A 21,185-nucleotide genomic window follows, 5' to 3' on the forward strand; every position below is an offset into this window, starting at 1 on the left:
GTAGTGGATTCTTTGGGCATCTTCCTATTAACATGCGTGATGTCCTCGTCTATTGCCTTCCTTTCCCGCTGGTTTCGGTTTTCCAGTCGAGGGGCTTCCTAATGTGCCCCTGTCCAGCTGGGATGGCTGCAAGGGAGCACACCTGGGGTCTTCCTGTCTCCAGTCTTTCATCTTCCTTTTCTGTGGCCCTTCCAGCTTCACCGTCCGTGGAAATCTCCTCCTTCCTCCAGCCCCAACTTCTAAAGTCTTGTCACAGCCCCCTGGCAGTGGGACCTGCCATCCTCAATCATCAGCAGGAGAGCCCATCGCAGAGGGGAGGCGAGGGCAGGAACCGCAGCGCGCCGGGAAGCCATGCTGAGGGTTCCTCCTGCATTTCCTTCCTCGCAGTCCTCAGGAGCATCCTCGCGCCCTCCGGCCCCGGCGCTCCAGCCCGCCCCGGATCCGCCTCCCTCTCCTTCCTCCTGGAGGTTGAGCCGAAGCGTGGGACGCACCTGGGTCCCTCTCCGGTCACCCCGCTGAGGCTCTGGGGGCTGCTCCGGGAGCAGGATTTACAGGCCCGGAGAACGCCAATGGGAGATCCAAATGGTCGGGGACTCCGGCGCTTTAAGAGGCTTTTCTCTGGGAAACACCCGTCCCCTCCGTGCGCCTTATGAATGGAAATACTCCTCCCCCGGTCGAGCCCATTTTCCCATTTCACCAGGAGCCGCAGCCTGCTCTCTCCTTTCGGTCTCCCCGCCCACATCAACGCGGGCAGCTCCAGGAGGGGACGGACAGGAAGCCTTTGGCCGCCTATTAAATCCCACCCATTTCTCCGGGGGCGATTTCCTAACCTTCCGGGACCGAATTCTGCAATTTGATGTGCGTTTTGTCCGAATGGTAGCGACACGGGCCTAAGGGAGGGGGAAAGCGAGGGGGTGGGGGGTGGGGGGTATGCACTCTTTTCCTCGCAACATCGCTGGCGGAGCGAGGGAGCTCACACGACACAGATTTTGGGGCAAAGCCTTTCCATCTGGACAGCACCATGTCCACCAAAGCGGAGCAGTGTAAGTAGCAGCCGGCCCGGCATTCCGGCCCGGCCTCGGCTGGGAGCTATTGCAGCTGCGGCGTTTGCGGCTGCTGGGAGACCTTGGCATTGTGCTGGTGCGGGGGTGGGGGCTGAGGTTGGGGCGGGTGGGGGGTGGCGGGGAGAGAAGGTGGGGGAGGGTGGACGTTAATGGCAGCGCGGCGCTGTCCCCGGTGCTGAAAAATAATGCGGTCTTCCTCGGGCTCCAGCTGGGGTTTTGCAAGACTCAGAGACCCTGCGAAATGAAATTAAAATGGGGTCATTCTCGGGAAAAAGAGGCCTCGTATCTTTCAGATAAACATTTCAGTATCTCTTGTTGGAGTGGGGGAAGGGGGGCAGCGGCAAATCAGGGGCGGGGAACTGTCAGTTGCAACCAAAGCCTGCCTGGCCTTCTGAGCATGCCCAGTTCTTGGTGCTGGAGCCATAGGGGAGTTTGAGTCTGCAGTTTCCACTTCGGGTGGAAGAGGCAAGAAGGGAGAGAAGGGGGAGGGAGCAGGGAGCCAGGCAGAATTCGGGATTCAGTAAGAGGAAAATTAACTCACTAATGCCAACACCAATGCCAAAACCAACCACAACCTTGCAGTGCTTACAAGAAAGTGAAAGGAGCTTTGGGAAAATGACCTAATTGATCTAATTATTGTTCCAACAAGCAGGCTTCCTTTGTAGGGCAGCCCACACAAACTATAGCACATAGCACCGGAGGATTTTGGTTGTCCCAGTAATGACTGACTGTGTGCGTGGTTGGAAGCAACCTGCTAACTCCTTGTGGATGGAGTAAGTTTCTAATATGGTCCCCATAGTCTGTCTTATTGCGGTGCGCACTAGTAGGCCTTCGGTGTGTGCTTGGTAGGTTGATCAATGTGAAGGCTTTTTTTGAGTGCACTTGAGGGCTTGAGGGATTCAGGAGCTTAAACTTCAGATTGTAAATAAAATATGTTTTTATTAAGCAATTAGTTTGAATTTTTAACAATATACCAGAACTTATTCACCTAGATGACTCCTTTCTTCCAAAGCAGTCAGTACACATTATATGGATAATGCTGTCACTACTTAAAAGTCTTTGTAATTCTTTTTTTTTTTTTTGAGACGGAGTCTCGCTCTGTCCCCCAGGCTGGAGTGCAGTGGCCGGATCTCAGCTCACTGCAAGCTCCACCTCCCGGGTTTACGCCATTCTCCTGCCTCAGCCTCCCAAGTAGCTGGGACTACAGGCGCCCACCACCTCGCCCGGCTGGTTTTTTGTATTTTTTAGTAGAGACGGGGTTTCACCATGTTAGCCAGGATGGTCTCGATCTCCTGACCTCGTGATCCACCCGTCTCGGCCTCCCAAAGTGCTGAGATTACAGGCTTGAGCCACCGCGCCCGGCCAAGTCTTTGTAATTCTTCTTTGGAATGGCTATTAAAGTCATTTTTTTGAGACACATAAAACAGTAGTCTCATTATTTGAGGGCAATATCTTATATATGATAAAATGCAATATGTCATTTATTCACCAGATAAATTGAATAAACTGAAGGCTCATAGAATTCTCAGATTGATGGTTCATTAGAAATTGTGCATGTCCACCTACCATCCAGTGCTTGTATTTCTTTATGTTTTTTAGAATCTGGAAGATCTGAGTTTGAATCTTACTTTTGCTACTGTTTGACCTTGGGCAAGATAATTGACCTCTCTGAACTTTATTTCCTCATCTGTAAACCTGGGCTAATCATGCTGACGGGGTTGTTGTGGGGAATGAGAGAATACATATAAAAGGCTTAGTAGTGAGCCTAGCACATAGAATGTACTCAATAAATGATGGCTATAATAATGACAACCATTGCCCACTTTTAAATAGTCCATCTCCTCTAAATAGTTAGGAAGCTCTCTTGTGATTTTTTTTTGCATGTTTCCGAAAGTTAAATCTACACTCAAAATTAAGTTTTGCTTTTACAGAGGTTTTTGAAAAAAATTGGGTGCATTCTGTTTTGAGGAATGGTAACATAGTTTGAGTCCATGTAGAACTTCCCACTTGAGAATATCACATCCTGATATTATAATAAAGCCAAATGGTTTTATTATAGTATGGTTTCTAAAGGAAAAAACACCACCTGTCATTTGATTGTGTAGTTACATATTACGTAAGTAATTTCAGGCTAAAGCCAGTGAGTATTACTGTCCTCTTCCTGTGTTTTCCTTGTTATATTTTGAAATGGACTGGATGCTTTGTCTTGTCTCTTTCCTGGGCAATGAATAAAATCTAGGTATGGACTTGATTGTGTAGTGCCATTAATGGATTAAGTAGCTATTTTAGACGTGTTTGTGAAACAGATTTTTTTTCCATCTGTAGAGGATGAAAAGGACACCATATCTGGAGCTAGAACATGTGGACTTGAGCTTTGTATGTCCTTCTGATTAATTGTGAGACACTGGGCAATTAACTTAATAGTTTTGTGCCTTAGAGTTTCCATCTTTAAAGTAAGGAATTGTAGTAGGAGCTATCTTTGCTTTAGTCTTAAGGATTTTGTAGGGCAAAGGAGGTAAATGGGAGGAGGATGCGGAAAGGATAAGGATGCCATGGATGTTTTTAGGTATCTGTATTTAGAATGAAGGTAATTTAGGAATCTCTTTTCTTTTTCTGTAAATATGCAATAACACGAGTGGATTGGCATTTTAGTGTACGTTATGTAACTGAAAAAAAAACATAATAGGCTGCATCTGCATAGTTGATGTTCATGAAGGACAAATACTTTTTATAAAAAGAATGGCAGCATTTTATCCTCAGACTCGGTAGAAGTTTAGCTAGGTGTAAGCAGCAAGAGAAGGAAAGGTCAGGGTATTTTTTTTTTCTTCTACTGAGTGTGAAGACTACTGGATAAGGAGAGAATGGGAGAGCTTGTTTTTCCTCTGCATTCAGGAGTGTGCACACTACTACTTTCCTAAGGACTGAGGAGGGAGAATTAGGCTTAATATAATGTCAAAATATTATTTCTATTACTCTTCTTCTTGGAGCTTCTTGATGCAGATAAAGGTTTCACTGGTTTGACAAGCAGACATAGTTTTGTTGGACCAGCAAGAGAAAGTACTTGCATTTCAACCCATACTTGCATTTCAACCCAAACCAGATTACTTGATTTACCTTTGAAAAGTAATGTATCACAGAGATATGAAAAATGATTTCTATTTTATGTAGTGGCATTTTCTTTTATGAGATAAGTAATAGTGATGAAAGAGAAGCTAGTGGCTCACACCTGTAATCCCAGCACTTTGGGAGGCCAAGGCAGGTGGATCACCTGAGGTCAGGAGTTCGAGACCAGTCTGACCAACATGGAGAAACCCCATCTGTACTAAAAATACAAAATTAGCTGGGCATGATGGCACATGTCTGTAATCCCAGCTACTTGTGAGGCTGAGGCAGGAGAATCGCTTGAACCCGGGAGGTGGAGGTTGTGGTGAGTAGAGATCCTGCTATTGCACTCCAGCCTGGGCTACCAGGGTGAAACTCCGTCTAAAAAGAAAAAAAAAAGAAAAGAAGAAGAAGAAGAAGCTAGTTTTAGCAAAGATATAGTTTGGAGCCTTTAAAAAAATATTCAGTCTGTTTCCTGTGCTATCTGCAGAGTCTCAAAACAGGAGGTGAAAGCTTCCTGGCACTTTCTCAGGTGATTGCAGAAGAGTTAATTTTTTTTTCTCCACATGCTTCTTTTTCTTACAAAGTTCACTGTAGTGAAAATGTTTGCATAGCTGATATAGAATTTGGAATGATAAAAATGAAATGCGTTTGGAATTCTAAAGAGGAGTCCCACTCCCTCCACCCCAAACTTTTTTTGTCTTCTAAGAATCAAAATTGACCAATCGGTAGTACCTTGGGTGTGCTCTTTCAAAAGAAGCTCTGCTTTTGATACCAGCAGACATTCAGAGTTGGGGTTCTGGAATCAGACTGCTGCCTGGGTTTGAATCCTGGCTTCGCTCCCTGTAAACTCTGTGACCTTGGACAAGTTAATATCTCTAAGCCCTGACTATATCCTCTACCAAATGGGGATAGTTACAGTTGTGAAGATTAAATGAGGTGATTCATGAACAGTGCTTAGCAGAGAATCCTGGCACATAATAAGGACTTAATAAATGTAAGCAATTATCATCATCATCATCATCATCAAATATAAAACCTTATGCTTGCTGCCAAAATGGAGGTAATTGTGAAGTTTGGATCTAGCCTCCCAGTAACCAAAAATATTTTTGATTACATCAGAGACAAACAATTTTAAGAGTGTAGCTTTTTAGCACTATGACTTGAAGTTGAACTTGCCCCTCTCCCATGTATATGTAAGGGCCATGCTTGGAGAACTCAATAGATAGTTTTCCTTATTTTTTGCACATGTATGGTAACATCACTGGAATAGAAAACTACTTCTCCTTTCAATAGCATTGCAATTGCAGTCATTTAGAAATCTTTGCACAATAATATCGTAAACTTCTCATAGAGGAAACTCTATTACAGTTTTATTCATATATGCAAAAATTAGAATGTACCTATTATAACCATTTTTGTGGTTGCAAAAAGAACAATAGCTTTTAGCTGTTGTCTTACATGACTTCTTTGTATCATTTGACACTAGTTGCTGCATTCCTGATTTAAACTCTCCTTTTCTTCTTTCTTTTCTGGCTGTTCCCACCCAGATTTTTTCTAAGGGCTGTCTTCTTCCTGCTTTTTAAAACTTAGCTTCACACAGGACTCTGCCATTAGTCCCCCCGCTCTCTCTCTCTTTTTTGAAATCCTACAGACTCTTGACCACATTCACTTGCATGGTATCATCTACGAGGATGCCTCCCACATACAATTTTCTAGTCCACAGATGTTTCTGGAACTACAGCCCTCTATTTCTACTCAAGCATCTTATACATACCACAAACCCAAATTCATTGTCCTTTGTTCCAAACTTGTGCTTCTTTTTAGATCAGTCATTTCAGTGAATGACACCACCTTGCTCATTTACCCAAGTCAAAAAATCGGAGTCTTCCTGAACTTTTTACTCTCTGCCATAACTATTCAACACATTCCCAAGCCTTGTTGATTCTAGCTCATCAACAATCTCTGCTTTACCTCTTTGATCCAGCTACAATGAACTATTTTTTCAGTTCCTCCAATGCATCATGTTGTTTTTGCCTTAAATGCTTTCTTCCTCACCATCGTCTTGGCCTGTCTAATACCTACTTATTGCTCAATACTTAGCTTTGAAACCCTGCCTGATTGCCACTTTCTCCCTGTATGCCCTATTCGTGTGCTCACACTATATTTCAATTAGTTTTCTTGTTAGTTGCCTTAATTTACTTTGTGTGTAGATTGTATTATGTTCCTCTCTGTGTTTCCAGTGTGCAATCCCTTGTCCATTGCATAGTGTTTGCACAAAAATCATTTCTTGAAAAAGTAAAAATGACCGAGGGTGGATGAAATGTCTTTTATAAGGAAGGATTACATAACCAAGTGTTTGGATATCATTAATTTAAATATTTTACATTTTTGTTAATATGAAGTTCTGCATTCTATGCAATGTGAAAATTGCACAAAATGCATACTCTTCAAATGGATTTACAGGTAAATAAAATTACAGTTGTCAAAAGTACTTAAAATATATTTGCTAAATCAAATGTTACAGTATTTATATAACAAGTTACATGTTTCTTGAACATTCATTGTGGTTTTGGTTCTGTCCGATTAGCTAAATTTTCCTTTGACTATATTCAAAATAATAGTTATGATTCTTAAAGTGGTAGGCAGTTTTAGCACACAGCCAGCTGTTTTTTTGTTTGTTTGTTTGTTTTAAGAGAAAGTGGCGATCTATCTAAAGTCAGGGCCTCTTCAGACTGTAGTTTTACTTGGATCCTGTTCAAGTTTTATGTATTGATTACTCAACCGATAAATAAGCTTTAAGTTGGGATTCTTGTTTTGCAGTATTATTATGTTGGAAATTCATATGCATTTGTTTCTTCCATTTTGAAAAGATATGGATAGCTCTGCATAAATGAACATATATATAGGCTTAGAAATGAAATATTTCCTGTATCAAAAAGTACATTAAGCAAAAAATATATTCTTATCAATACTCTTCTTTCCTGTAACATGAAAAGCTCAACAATTTCGTTTAGAACTTTTAGCTTCTTTCAGTCCATTTATTCTATTTGTGTCTTGTTTTTCTCTCCTTCTGGACTTTTCAAGACCAATGTTACCAACAGCATATAGCTTATCATGTGAGTCTCATTTGATATTTGATGTGGGATTAAAACTGGAGTGGTGTTCAGCATTTCAGGGTATCTTTCATTTTCATTGGTCTCAGGGTCTTGGTCTTCCAACAGAATAAAATTAAATGGGTATGTGTGTGTATACATATATGTTTATGTATATATACATGCACAAATGCACATGTATATACATAGACATTTATGTATATGTAATTTTATTTTAAGAATAAATGAACTTGCCTCAGAAGTAGAAATAGATAATAACTCATAAACAGTTTAGCACATCAGGATTATATGTGCTTGAATCTTAAGCTCTCCAGGAAAGAGAGTTTAGATATTTATTGCTTGTGCCTATTATGTACTGGGTACTTTGGTATATATTAGCTTAATTCATTTTCATAACAGCTTTGAGAGATGTGTTATTATACCTTGGTTTTATTTCTTCGATGTTCCTCAAGTACCTTAATTCCTATTTCTTCTTTTTATTTTTTTATACAGAATTTTTCACAGATTTGTTTGTCATCCTTGTGCAGGGGTCATGCCAGTCTTTTGCTTATCATGCTAATATTTTTAGTGAACACTTACTGTTTATTCATCCTGATTACGGGACTTATCATCTCTGTATTATAACAGCCTATTAATTTACCTCCCTGTGTCTGCTTTTGTCACCATCAAGTCTATCCTCATGTAGCTGCCTGAATGATCTATGTAAAATACAGAGACAATCATGTCCTTCTTCTCTTTAAAACTCTTCAGTATCTTCCCACCACATTTGACCCATATTAGAGCTCCACCTCTTTGAGAATAGAGTGAGTTCTTCCTAGCTATTAAAATGTATGTAGAGTAGTTGCTCAAAATGTTTAATGATAACATGACTATTCCAGATTATTTCTACATCATCATTTAAAAATTCATTCCAGGTCCTCTTTAGGTCCTCCTTAAAAGGTGACACTGGCTGGGTGTGGTGGCTCATGCCTGTAATCCCAGCCCTTGGGGAGGCTGAGGCAGGCAGGTCACTTAAGCCCAGGAATTGGAGACCAACCTGGGCAACATCACGAAACCCCGTCTCTACAAAAGAATTCAAAAAAATAGCTCGGTGTGGTGGCACGTGCCTGTGGTCCCAACTACTCGGGAGGTGTAGGTAGCAGAATCACCTGAGCCAGGAGGTCGAGGCTGCAGTGAGCTGTGATTGCACCACTGCATCCTAGCCTGGACAACAGAGTAAAACCCTGTCTCAAAAAAAAAAAAAAAAAAAAACAGTTGACACTTGTAAAAGGACTGAATGTCTCATATGTTCATATGTCCCTCAGTAGTGCAGAGTATGGGAATCTATATTTCAAACTACAAATATTCCCTTAGCTCTTTGTATAATAATATCAAGCTACTGGCTTGCTAAAACTGCAAGATCTTTTCTATAGGAATAACTGCTAAGCCTGTTTTCCTTCATCCTCTATCTGTGCAGCTGAAAGTCTTAGGGATTTGTTTAATGCTGTATTAGTTTCCTAGAGCTGCTGTAACAAATTAGCACAGACTAAGTGTTGTAAAACAATAGAAGATTATTCTCTTACAGTTCTGGAAGCCAGAAGTCTGAAATGAAAGTGTTGGCAGGGCTGTGCTCTCTCTGCAGGCTATAGGGAAGAATCTCCCTTCCTTGTCTCCCAGCTTCTGGGGGTTTCTGGCAATCTTTGGCATTCCTTGGTTGTAGCAGCATCATGCCAATCTCTGCCTCCATCTTTACATAGCCTGTGTCTCTGTATCCAAAGTTCTCTCTCCTTCCTCTTGTAAACACACAACATTTGATTTAGAGCCTACCTTAATCCAGTATGACCTTATCTTAACCTGATTATATCTGCAAAGACCCTATTTCCAAATGAGGTCACAGTCACAGTACCAGGATTAAGACCCGAACATATCTTTTGGGGGATACAATTGAAACCACTACAAACCTTATTGCATTTTGTCTTATTAATGTTATTTCATTGTTATGTCTGATTCTATAATCCAACATATTAGCCATTCTTCCACTGATTTTGTATCAACTACCAAAACAATATGCATTCCTATATGAAGTATCCAAAATAAAAATGTTGACAAAAAGAAAGAAGCACAAAAGCCCTGTGAGTGTCATGCCATTAAATATGTTTTCTCAAGTCAGCTTTAAGCCACTAATCAATATATTTTAAATATGACAGTTTCACTAGGTATAAATCTATCATGGTACCATTCAATCTATATATTTCATCAACTTGTCTATTCACTCAATAAATATTTATTGGGTGTCTACAATGTATCAGGCACTGTGCTAGGCTCTAGAGGAGCTTACAGTTGAGTCTCCAAGTGCATCCTACTTTGCTGAGATGTACATACTCTCTACAGCTTTTCTTTGATGCCCTGTCTAGATTCCTAAAAAAATAGGAAGTTGAAATGAACTTGGGATGACTTATTCATAGGGAGCCAACAATTGCTCCTGTGATCATTATTACTCTTTATTTTTACTGGAGGCTAAAATTTTTGTGGAGAATTTTCTAAGAATCTCCACTCTCCACTGTTCTTAAAAATAATGTTTTAAGCAAGTTTCATTGGCTTTCTTTTTCATTCTATTTTTTTTTTTCATATAACCGTCATTGCGTTAGATCTTTTTCATTCTTCCAAAATAATTTTAGAAACAAGTTGAGTAACTCCAGGAAAAAGCCTGATAGTATTTTTGTGAGTATCACATTACTTTTATAGAATAACTTACTTTAAGGAGAATTGACATCTTTCTGATATTGAATCTTACTCTTTCTAAGAACATGGTATGTCTTTCCATTTGTTCAAGTCTGTGCCTTTCTTGGGGTGTTTTTTTCTCATATAGATTTTGGAATTTCGTATAGAGCTCTTGCTTAGTATTTTCTTTCATCATTTTTTTGCCATCATAATTGAGATGTATCATTTCTTCATTTTAAAATTTTGAATACATGAAGGCTATTGAGTTTTTGTATGCTGACTTTATAACTTTATTTTACTCAATTAATTTTTTTTGTAGTCATTTTTCCATCTATTCTTTTGGGTTTTCAAGATATACAATTATATGCTCTGCAAATAGAAAATAGTTTTGTCCTTTCTTTTCTACTCAATTTTTATACCTGTAATTGCTTTCTTGTTTTCTGATTGCATTGGTGAGTATCTCTGATACAGTGTGAAATATAGCAAAGAGAGTGGGTATTCTTGGCTTGTGTTTTACTTTAGTAGGAAAACTTCTTGTATTTCTCTTTTAAGTAAGATATTCTTTTGGGCTGAGGTAAATATACTAGGCAGTATCTATCCATTCTTATTTTGTTACATTTTTTTTAACCAAATGGGTGTTGAGTCAAGTTTATTTTCTGCATCTGTGGAGACCATATTGCTTCCTCTCTTAACTTTATTAATATGCTGGGTTGAATTTCATCATATTTTAAGAATCTTTGCATTGATATTAATAAGTTAGATTGGTTCATAGGTGTTTTTCTGGGGGGTAGAGTGGGAAGTAATTTTAGTCAGGACCTGGAAACAATGTGATACTCACTACATAAAGTGAGCCTGGAAATTTTGCTTCCCTTTCTATATCTTTGGAATAATATAATAGCAACTGGTGTTATCTGATCTTTAAAAGTTTTTTAGAGTTCCCCTGTAAAACCATCTGGCCTGTGCTTTTTTTGTAGTGGAACTCTTTAACTTCTTTCTCTATTTGTTCTATGACACTTGTTCTATTTAGACTTTCTGTTTCTACTGCGGTCAATTTTGGTAAGTTTTATTTCTTTAAAAATTTATGCATTTCATATATGTTTTCAAATTTGTTTGCATAGAATTATGCAAATGACTATTTTAGAAATTTTAAAAATTCCTCTGTTTTGATGTTTATGTTCTGCTTGTCATTTCTAATGCATACAGTCGGCCCTCTGCATTTGGGGGTTTTTGCATCCATGGATTCAACCAACAGTAGATCAAAAATATTTGGGAAATAAAAACAGCAAAAATAGTACAATAAAAAAAAATAGAGTATGACAACTATTCCTGTAGCATTACTTTGTATTCAGTATTATAAACTAGAGATGATTGAAAGTATACAGAAGGATGTGCATAGGTTATATGCAAATACTATATAATTTTATAAAAAGGACTTGAACATCCAAGGATTTTGGTACCTGCAGGAGGTTAGGGGTGGGGGTGGTCCAGGAACCAATCCCTGGTGTATACTGAGGGATGACTGTATTTAATGTTGTGTATTTGTGCTTTCTCCCCTGCCCCCTTTAAAAAATTTGGTTAGTTAGTGGTTTGTCTATTTTGTTGATTTCTTTTTCAAGAAACTAGTTATTTTTATTTATTGATTGATTAATTCTAGTTTTTGGCATTTCTAAATTAATTTCAGTTTTTATTATTAATTTCTGATTATTTTTTCCTTGATTTCTTTGTTTTGGTATTCCTCTAGCTTTTTGAGTTAGCTGTTAATTTTTTTTAAAAAATTTTTATTGGTATAGGCATTTCATGCAATATATTTTTTCTTTGACACCTCCTTTAGTTATAGCCTACAGATTCTGGTAATGTCAGGCTTTATTATAACTATTTTCAAGAAATTCTGCAATTGAATTTTGTATATTTGCCTTTGACCTAAGAGTGGTTTAAAAGTGTATACATTTCCATGTGGAAGGGCATTTTTGTTTTTCTGTTTTGTTGTTGATTTCTAATTTTATTGCCTTATGGTCTGAAGATACTATTTACATTATTTCTGTTCTTTAGCGCATTGAGGTTTCTGCTGTGTCATAAGATTAATTAGTTTTTGTGAATACCACATATGTATTTAAAAATAAGTTGTAATCTCTATTATTATTGATACAATAATATGAGTTTGATGTATATTATATCTATGAGATCTACCTTATTAATGTTGTCTAGGTCTTTTATAACTTTTATTAATTTTTAGTCCACTTGATCTTGGATTGTGAGAGGTATGTTAAAGTCTCCTATTATTAGTGTGTTTCTATCTATTTCCCCTTGCATCTTCTGTTAGTTGCTGCTTAATCGAAGTTATTACTGTGTTACTGGGTGCATAAATACTAATAACTAGTATCTTCATTGTGAATGGTAGCCTTAAACATTATAAAAGCCACTTCTTTATCTATTTTAATGCTTTTTGGTCTGAATTCCACCTTGTCAGATATTACGATTATGACCCCATTTTCTTTTTATTTGTGTTTGCCTGATATATCGCCATCCTTTTATTTTTAACTCTTTTGAATCTCTTTGTTTTAGGTGTGTCTCTTGTATTCTGCATAGTGTTGGATTTTGCTTTATTAGCCAATCTGAAAATCCTTTTCTTTTAATAGGTGAGTTAAGCCCATTTACATCTATTGATATGATTAATATGTTTGGCCTCAGTTCTATCATATTGTTTTTTTATGTATTTTATATCTAAACTCTTTCATTATGCAATGGGTTTTATTTGCTCATTGTTTTCTATTGGTTAACTTTATACTAAGACTTCTACATAATACTGCTAGTCCACTCGTTTTTGGACTAACTAGTTCCCTACATTGAATAATATTGCAATTACCTTGTAACCTCTTCTGTCCCCCCTCCTTCTGACCTGGTATCTGATATACAATAGTGTCATTTTGTTTACAATTAATACCTATTAGACAATCATATCCGTATGCCCTCCATGCCCCCTGATTTTTGATAATTGTATTATAGCTACTATATTTTCTTTCTTTTTTTTTAATTTTTTATTTTTTTGAGATGGAGTCTTGCTCTGTCGCCCAGGCTGGAGTGCAGTGGCGCGATCTTGGCTCACTGCAAGCTCCGCCTCCCGGGTTCACGCCATTCTCCCGCCTCAGCCTCCCAAGTAGCTGGGACTACAGGTGCCCGCCACCATGACTGGCTAATTTTTTGTATTTTTAGTAGAGACAGGGTTTCACCGTATTAGCCAGGATGGTCTCTATCTCCTGACCTCATGATCAGCCTGCCTTGGCCTCCCAAAGTGCCGGGATTACAGTCGGTGAGCCACTGCGCCCGGCCTTAGCTACTATATTTTGTTTCCTATAATCGTGGTTTAGCTTTGTTTTGCAGGTAAATTTATATTTAATACTCATCACTCATTCTTATACTGCTGTCTTTCAATCTTTTTCGTTGTCCTAATCTCCATTTCTAATAGATCCTTTAGGAAGGACTTACAGAATCAATTATTGCCTGAGTTTTGGCAAGTTTATAATAGTTTGCAACTTTGTACTTGGAGGTCAGCTTGGGTGGATATAAAATCTTTGACTTATATTTCGCCAACTTGAGTATTTTAAATTTGTCACCTCATTTTTTTTGGCATTAAGAATTGGTGAAAAGTCCAGTGACAATCTTGTTTTCTTAGTGGCTTAGTCTTTTTAAAAAATCTCCTTTTAAGTAGCCTTAACTACAATATGATTCATTGTTGGGTCGTGCTGAAATGATTGCAGTATGTCCTTTCAATAATTTCAAGATTTTTTTTTTTTTATTTTAGGAAATACGGTTTCTGAAGATATAGTTTTAATTCTTGTTTTGTTCCATTGTTTGGCATTGTCCCTTGCAATCCCTATCATATGTGTGTTGGGTATTTTTTACTTATCTTCTGTATGGATCATTTTCTATTGTACGCTTTAAAAATCTCTTCCTTTATTTCTTTTAGATTTTTTCAGAATTACCCATATAATATACCTTTATTAGTCTACATGTAAACTAGCCTATTCGTGGTGATTCTGCATGTATATAGAACTATATATTTATTTAGCTCTTATTTTGAAATGTTAAATTTAAATAAAAAGTCAGTAACATTCAGTTGAATATTATCTTATTTTGCATAAATTCAGCTTATTCATTATAGGTAAGTACAAGCATTTGACTACTATCACCATGTCTTCTAATGTAGACATGCCCAAATACATACATAGTAAGATACGTGTCATTTTGTCCTCTTTTTGTTTATGTGGAAATAGTGATAAATAATAAAATTCACCAATTTGCAAAGCACAAATTGATGAATTTTGCTAAGAATATACAGTCATGTAACCACTGCCACCATAAAGATAAAGACCCATATCCTGGCCAGACATGGTGCCTTCTGTCTGTAATCCCAGCACTTTGGGAGGCCAAGGTGAGTGGATCACTTTAAGTCAGGAGTTTGAGACCAGCCTGGCCAACATAAACCCCATCTCTAGTAAAAATACAAAAATTAGCTGGGCATAGTGGCGCATGCCTGTAATCCCAGCACTTTGGGAGGCTGAGGTGGGCAGATCACTTTAGGTAAGGAGTCTGAGATCAGCCTGGCCAACATGGCAAAACCCTGTCTCTACTGAAAATATAAAAATTAGCCGGGCGTGGTGGCGCACACCAGTAGTCCCAGCTACTCGGCAGGTTGAGACAGGAGAATCGCTTGAGCCTAGGAAGCCAAGGTTGCAGGGAGCTGAGATCGCGCCACTGCACTCCAGCCTGGGCAACAGAATGGGACTCAGTCTCTAAATAAATAAATAAATAAATACCCTTATCTTTATCTTAGAAAGATTCCTTGTATCCTTTGCTCTTGATCCCTTCCTTCAACTCCCCTTTCCAGGAGGACATTGCTTTCCTTTTTGTTATTAGTGTTGCCTTTTATAGAATTTCATGTAAATGGAATCATTCAGTGCATAGTCTTTTCTTACTTTTTTTTTTTTTCTCGAGACGGAGTCTTGCTCTGTCGCCCAGGCTGGAGTGCAATGGCACAATCTCGGCTTGCTGCAACCTCTGCCTCTTAGGTTCAAGCGATTCTCCTGCCTCAGCCTCCCCAGTGCTTGGGATTACAGGTGCACACCACCATACCTGGCTAATTTTTTGTATTTTTGGTAGAGACAGGGTTTCACCATGTTGGGCAGGCTGGTCTCAAACTCCTGACCTCGTGATCCACCTGCCTCGGCCTCCTAAAGTGCTGGGATTACAGGTGTGAGCCACCACACCCGGCTTTCTGTCTGACTTCTTTTATTTAGCATAATGTTTTGGAGAGTCACTCATGTTGGGTTAATTAATATTTTGTTTTTATTGCTCTATATAGTCCATGGCATTTGTATATTACAATTTGTTTATCCATTCACCTGTTGATAGAAATTTGGGTTGTTTTCAGTTTTGGGCCATTATGAATATTTGCATACCTGATTTCATGTGGACATATGTTTTTTTTTCTCTAGGTTGAATACCTAGGAATGGAATTGCTTGATAATATGGTTGATGAATGTTTACCTTTATAAGGTATTCCTATACTATTTTGCAAAGTAGCTGTAACGTTTTATGTTCCCACCAGCAATGCTGGACAGAGTTTCAGTTGATCTGCATTTTCACCAACACTTGGTATTCACAGTATATTTAACTTTAGTCTTTCTAGTTGGTGTGCAGTGGTATCTTATGGTTTTAATGAGCATTTCTCTGAGGATTAGTGATGTTGAACTTTTTTTTATGTGCCAGTTGACTATTTGTATATCTTCTTTTGGGAAATTTCTGTTCCAATCTTTGGTCTATTTTTATTGGAGTTTTTGGGTCTTTTTATTGAGTTTTAAGAGTTCTTTATATATTCCAAATACAAGTTTGTTGCTTTGAAACATTTTCCTTCCAATCTGTGGTTTACCTTTGTGTTTTCTTAACAATGACTTTCAAGAAGCAAGACTTAAATTATATAACCCATTTTCAATTTTTTTTCTTTTAGCATTTGCACTTTTGGTATCTTGTTTAAGGAATCTTTGCCTAAACCAATGTCACAAAAATTTTCTTCAGTATTTTCTTCTAGAAGTTTAATGGTTTTATCTCTAACATTTAGGTTTATAAACATTTTTGAGTTAATTTTTATGTATAATGTGAGGTAAAGTTTGAGGTTCATTATTTCCATATACAATATCCAATTGTATCTTATCTCTATTGGATTATCCTGGTACCTTTGTTGACAGTCAATCACTCATATATGTGTGGGTCTGTCTCTGGACTCTATTTTGTTTTTCATCTATTCTTATGTCAATGGCATATGATCTTTAGTACTATCAGTCTTCCAACTTTGTTCTTATTTTTCAAAATTATTTCAAATATTTTAAGTCCTTTACTTTCCATGTAAATTTTTAAATCAACTTGTAATTTGCTTCAAAGGAAGCTTATTTGGATTTTGGTCTATAGATCCATTTGGAGAGGATTACTTTCTTATCATTCCTTGGAATGACATATATCTAAACTTATTTATGTCTTGTTTAATTCTCTTTTGCAATATTTGGTAGTTGTCACATCTTTTCATTAAAGGTATTCCTAAGTATTTTTGTGAGTGGATTTGTTTTTTCAAGTTTTATTTCCTAATTATTTGTTGTTAGTATAGATAAATACAATAGCTTTTTCATGTTGGTCTTATATCCTGTACCCTTGCGACACTCACGTATTTGGTGAGTAGTTTAAAAAAAGAAAAAAATTATGTATAATTTAAGGTTTTCCGTATGCATTGTTATGCCATTTGTGAATAAAGATAATTTTACATCTGCCTTTCCAATCTGTATGCCTTTTATTTCTTTTCATTGCTGATTGCACTGGCTAGGACCTTCAGAACAATGCTAAATGAAAGCGATGTGAGTGAGTGTTCTTGCCTTGTTCTTGACCTTAGGTGGAAAGCTTTGAGCCTTTCAGAATGTTAGACCAAACTTGCATTCCTTTATTCCTGAATTACACCCTATTTGGTCGTAATGTATTCTTCTAAAAATATTGTTGGATTCAGTTTTCTAATATTTAGTTAGGGAGTTTTGTATCTGTGTTTTCGTGGGATACACTGGTCTGTAGTTTTCTTGCGATATCTTTGGCTTTGAAATCAGGATAAAATTGGCTTCATGAAATGAGTTGGGAAGTGTTTCCTTTTCTACATTTTCTGAAAAGGTTTGTGTAGAATTGATAACGATTCCTTGATTTTTTGATAAATTCACCATTGAAGCCATCAGAGCCTGGAGGTTCCTTTTTTTGTGGGAAGGTTTCATATTTTAAATTCAGTTTCTTCAAGTGATGAAGATTTCACAATTTTTGTTTGCTTTAAATTCTTCTTAAGTCAGTTATGGTTATTTGTGTCTTTTAAGGAATTTTTCCATTTTGTCCATTTGACAGATTTGTCTAGTTGCCATTTACTGGTATAAAGTTATTTATAATAATCCCTTATAATTCATTTTGTATCTATAGAATTTGTTGCTATGTTCCTCTTTTATTTCTGATATTGGCAATTTATGTCTCTTTTTTCTTGACCTGTTTGGTTAGAGGTTTATAAATTTTATTGATGAACCAACTTTTTGTTTCAATGATTTTCTCTATTGTTTCTCTGTTTCCTATTTTATTGATTTTTGTACATAATTATTTATACCATTTCCTTCCTTTGGTTTGTTTGGGTTTTAATTTGCTCTTCTTTTTCTAGCTTCTGAAAGTGAAAACTATATTATTAATTTGAAGTCTTTCTTCTTTTCTAATATAGGCACTTGAAAGCCGTGCATTTCTTCGTAAGTCCTGCTTTAGGCGCATTCTACCAGTTTTGTATTTTCATTATTCAGTTCAAAATATTCTCTAATTTATCTTGCAATTTTTTACTTTGACCCAGAGTTTCTTTCTTTAGAAGTGTGTGTGGTTTTTTGAGGGGGATCGGGGTAGGGAGATGGAGTTTTGCTCTGTTGCCCACAGTGGAGTGCAGTGGCACGATCTCAGCTCACTGCAACCTCCACCTCCCAGGTTCAAGCGATTCTCTTGCCTCAGCCTCCCGAATAGCTGGGATTACAGACATGTGCCACCATGCTTGGCTAGTTTGCATTTTCAGTAGAGACGGGGATTCATCACGTTGGCCAGTCTGGTCTCAAACCCCTGACCTCAGATGATCCGCCTGCCTTGGCCTCCCAAAGTTCTGGGATTACAGATGTGAGCCACCGTGCCTGGCCTAGAAGTGTGTTGTTTAATTTCCAAATATTTGGGATTTTCCTGGTTATCTTGTTTTTGATTTCTAACAATTCTATTTTTGTTAGAGAATATATTCTGTATGCTTTCAATCTTTTGACATTTATTAAGACTTGTTTTATGACCTCAAACATAGTCTATACTGGTAAACATTCTATGTGCCAATTGAAAACAAAATGTATTTTTAAATTGTTGGGTGATGTGCTGAAATCTTCTATGCATTGGCTGATTTTTGTCTAGTTTTTCTAATAGTTGCTGTTAAAGCATATTGCAGTCTTTAGATTATGGAATTCCTTTTCCCTTTAAATCTGTCATTTTTGCTTCATGTGTTTGGAAGCTGTGTTACTGGGTTCATACACTTTTATGATTGCTATGTTTTCCTGTTGAATACCTCTTTTATTTTTATGAAATGTCTTTTTAATTCTTGTTAATATATTTTGCTTTGAAATCTATTTTATCTGATATTAATATTGCTACTCCGGACTACCTTCACATACTGTTTATCTGGTTTATGTTTCCCATTCATTTCCTTTCACCCTTTAAAGTTTTCCTACTGTCTTTTTAAATATTCTTTTTTGCATTTTTAAAATACTGGTTGACTGAGCAATTATTTGTACATCCTTAATTTTTCACAGTTAATAACGTACTACCTCATTTAAAATATAGAAATCTTGCAACTTTATAGGCCCATATCCCTCTTTATTTTATACTTATTTTATGTAATACATCTACATATGTTATAAACCCCACAAGACAATGCTGTAACTTTAATTTTAAAATTACATGGTTAATAAAGAAATTAACAGGAAAAAGAAAGTATAGTCTTTGGCATTTATCAAGATATTTACCATTTCTGGTGTTCTTTGTTTTTTTTTCCTGAGGGCTCCAGTTTCTATCTGAAATTTATTTTCTTTAGCCTGAAAAACTTTCCTTCACGTATTTTGTAGTGCAGCTCTACTTGTGACCAAATGTTTTAGATTTCTTTTGTCTGAAAAAGTCTTTATTTTGCTTTTATATTATTGAATAATATTTTTGCTGAATACAGGATTTCGCTTTGACATTTTCCTTTGAGTACTTTAAAAATGTTATTCCCTCTGGCCTTCTTGGTTTCAGAGGTGAATTCAGCCATTACTTACCATATATCCATAAAATGTATGTAAATTATTGTTTTTCTCTTGCTGGTTTGAAGATCTGCTCTTTATCTTTGACTTTCAGCAGTCTGAGTGTCACCTGGGCTTCTATTGGCCTGGGCCTCTGAGTGTTCATTCTGCTTGGTGTTTGTCATTTCACGTCTGAAAACTTCTGCCTGTTACCAAATCTGAGGACTCTTTGGCCATTATTTCTCAAATATTTTCTCAGCCCCATTCTTTTTGTCCTCTCCTTTTGGTATTCCCATCACACATATGTACCTCTTACTGTTTGATGCTACCTAACCAACCTCAGAGGCTCGCTTCTTTTTTTTTTTTTTTTTTTTTAATCGTTTCTCTCCTCTGTTCTTCACCTTGGATACTTTCTACTGCTCTGTTTTCAAGTTCATGTATTCTTTCCTCTGTCATGTCTGTTTCTAATGGCTGTAAGCTCATTCGGTTAATTTTTTTAATTTCTGAAATTGTTTTTCAGTTCTAGAATTTCCATCTTGTTCTTCTTCTATGATTTTTTTTTATTTCTGCTGAGACTTCCCATTTCTCTGATGAGAGTTTCATGCATTGAAAACATGTTTTGTTTTACTTAATTGAAGATAGTTTTAGCAATTCATTAAACTCCTTGTCTGTTAGTTCCAGCATCTATTTCCTTTCAGGATCAGAATATACTGACTTTTCTTGTGGGAATGTGTTTTATTTTCTTGGTTCTTCTTATTCTGGGTCATTTTGAGTTGTATCCCGGATATTATGAATGTTAAGTTTTGGAGACTTTGGGCTCTACTATTTCCCACTGATGAGGTGTTGTTTCCTTTGTTTTATGGGTAGTTTTCCTGACTGGGATTGAATTGCAAACTCTGTTCTCATGCAGCAGTTCCTTACTTTGTTCAGATCTTGTGTCTTTAGCTGGGCTGATTTGGGTCTATTTTGCACTTGAGTGGTTCAGGGGTCAGTCAGAGATGTCAGAGTTTGGGGATCCAGAGTTTAGGGTTTTTTTTCCTTGGGGAATTCCCTCACTTGCTTCAGGAAAGTAGTTTTTGGTTTGTTCATTTTTAGAATCTGCTCCATCACTTTCAGATCTTATCACTGGAGGAACTCCCTCTTTGCTTTGACTCCTGTTTTCAGACTGGGCCCCAGCTTCCAGTGAGTAGCTATTGATGACTTGAGAGTTCTGTTCTGAAGACCATCAGAGACCCGACTGCCTTCCTTTCGTGTCTTCCTGCATGGATGCTGAAGCCACATGGCTGTGTGGCTATCAGCAGTCTGTCCCCGTCCTTTCATATTTAGTCCATGGTGATACTTTGTCTCCTAATTTTGTTGCAGAGATTGTCAGTGGGTCTTTGGTTTTGTTATCCTCACTGATCTGTCTGTTTTTAACAGAGGGCCCCGGGTTGACTCAAAAACTATGCTGCTACCACCATCCTCTTTGCAGAATCCTCCTCTTTTACCATATTTAAGCTGATTATTTTTGAGTGCTTAAACTCTAGTCTCTGGTTTTTAGATCCGTTTTTTAAATAAATGGCTGCTGCCTTTAGAACCAGGCTTGTGGCTATTCATCTACTGTCTGTTTCTGGATCAAAATGAAGTCACAGCAGCTCTTTATTCTTTAATAAAGAAATGATTATCAAAAGTCATGAATACAGGGCACAGCCGTGATGGTGCGTGCCTTTAATCCCAGCTACTTGAGAAGATGAAGCCAGAGGATCGCTTGAGGCCAGGAGTTTGAGGTTGCAGTGAGCAGTGACTGCACTACTGCACTCCAGCCTGGGCAACAGAACAAGACTTTGTCTCTAAAAAAAAAAAAAGAAAAAAAC

General features: G+C 37.5%; 1 protein-coding gene across 12 annotated transcripts in view; it reads left to right on the top strand.

The window, feature by feature from the left end:
* The first annotated feature begins 676 nt into the window (after nucleotides 1-676).
* The window catches only part of UNC79 (unc-79 homolog, NALCN channel complex subunit), a 277,231-nt gene continuing 256,722 nt past the window's right edge, over nucleotides 677-21,185 (top strand). For 6 of the 12 annotated variants that reach the window (XM_073998138.1, XM_015454151.4, XM_045396908.3 and 3 more), the window contains exon 1: nucleotides 677-1,043. In XM_073998138.1, coding sequence (XP_073854239.1) covers nucleotides 1,022-1,043 — 22 coding nt within the window. In that variant the 5' untranslated portion in view covers nucleotides 677-1,021. The remainder of the gene's footprint in view (nucleotides 1,044-21,185) is intronic. The other 6 variants (XM_073998147.1, XM_073998149.1, XM_073998139.1 and 3 more) reach the window with 1 other exon arrangement.

The sequence above is a fragment of the Macaca fascicularis genome, chromosome 7, assembly GCF_037993035.2.
Source record: "Macaca fascicularis isolate 582-1 chromosome 7, T2T-MFA8v1.1".
Taxonomy (NCBI): domain Eukaryota; kingdom Metazoa; phylum Chordata; class Mammalia; order Primates; family Cercopithecidae; genus Macaca; species Macaca fascicularis.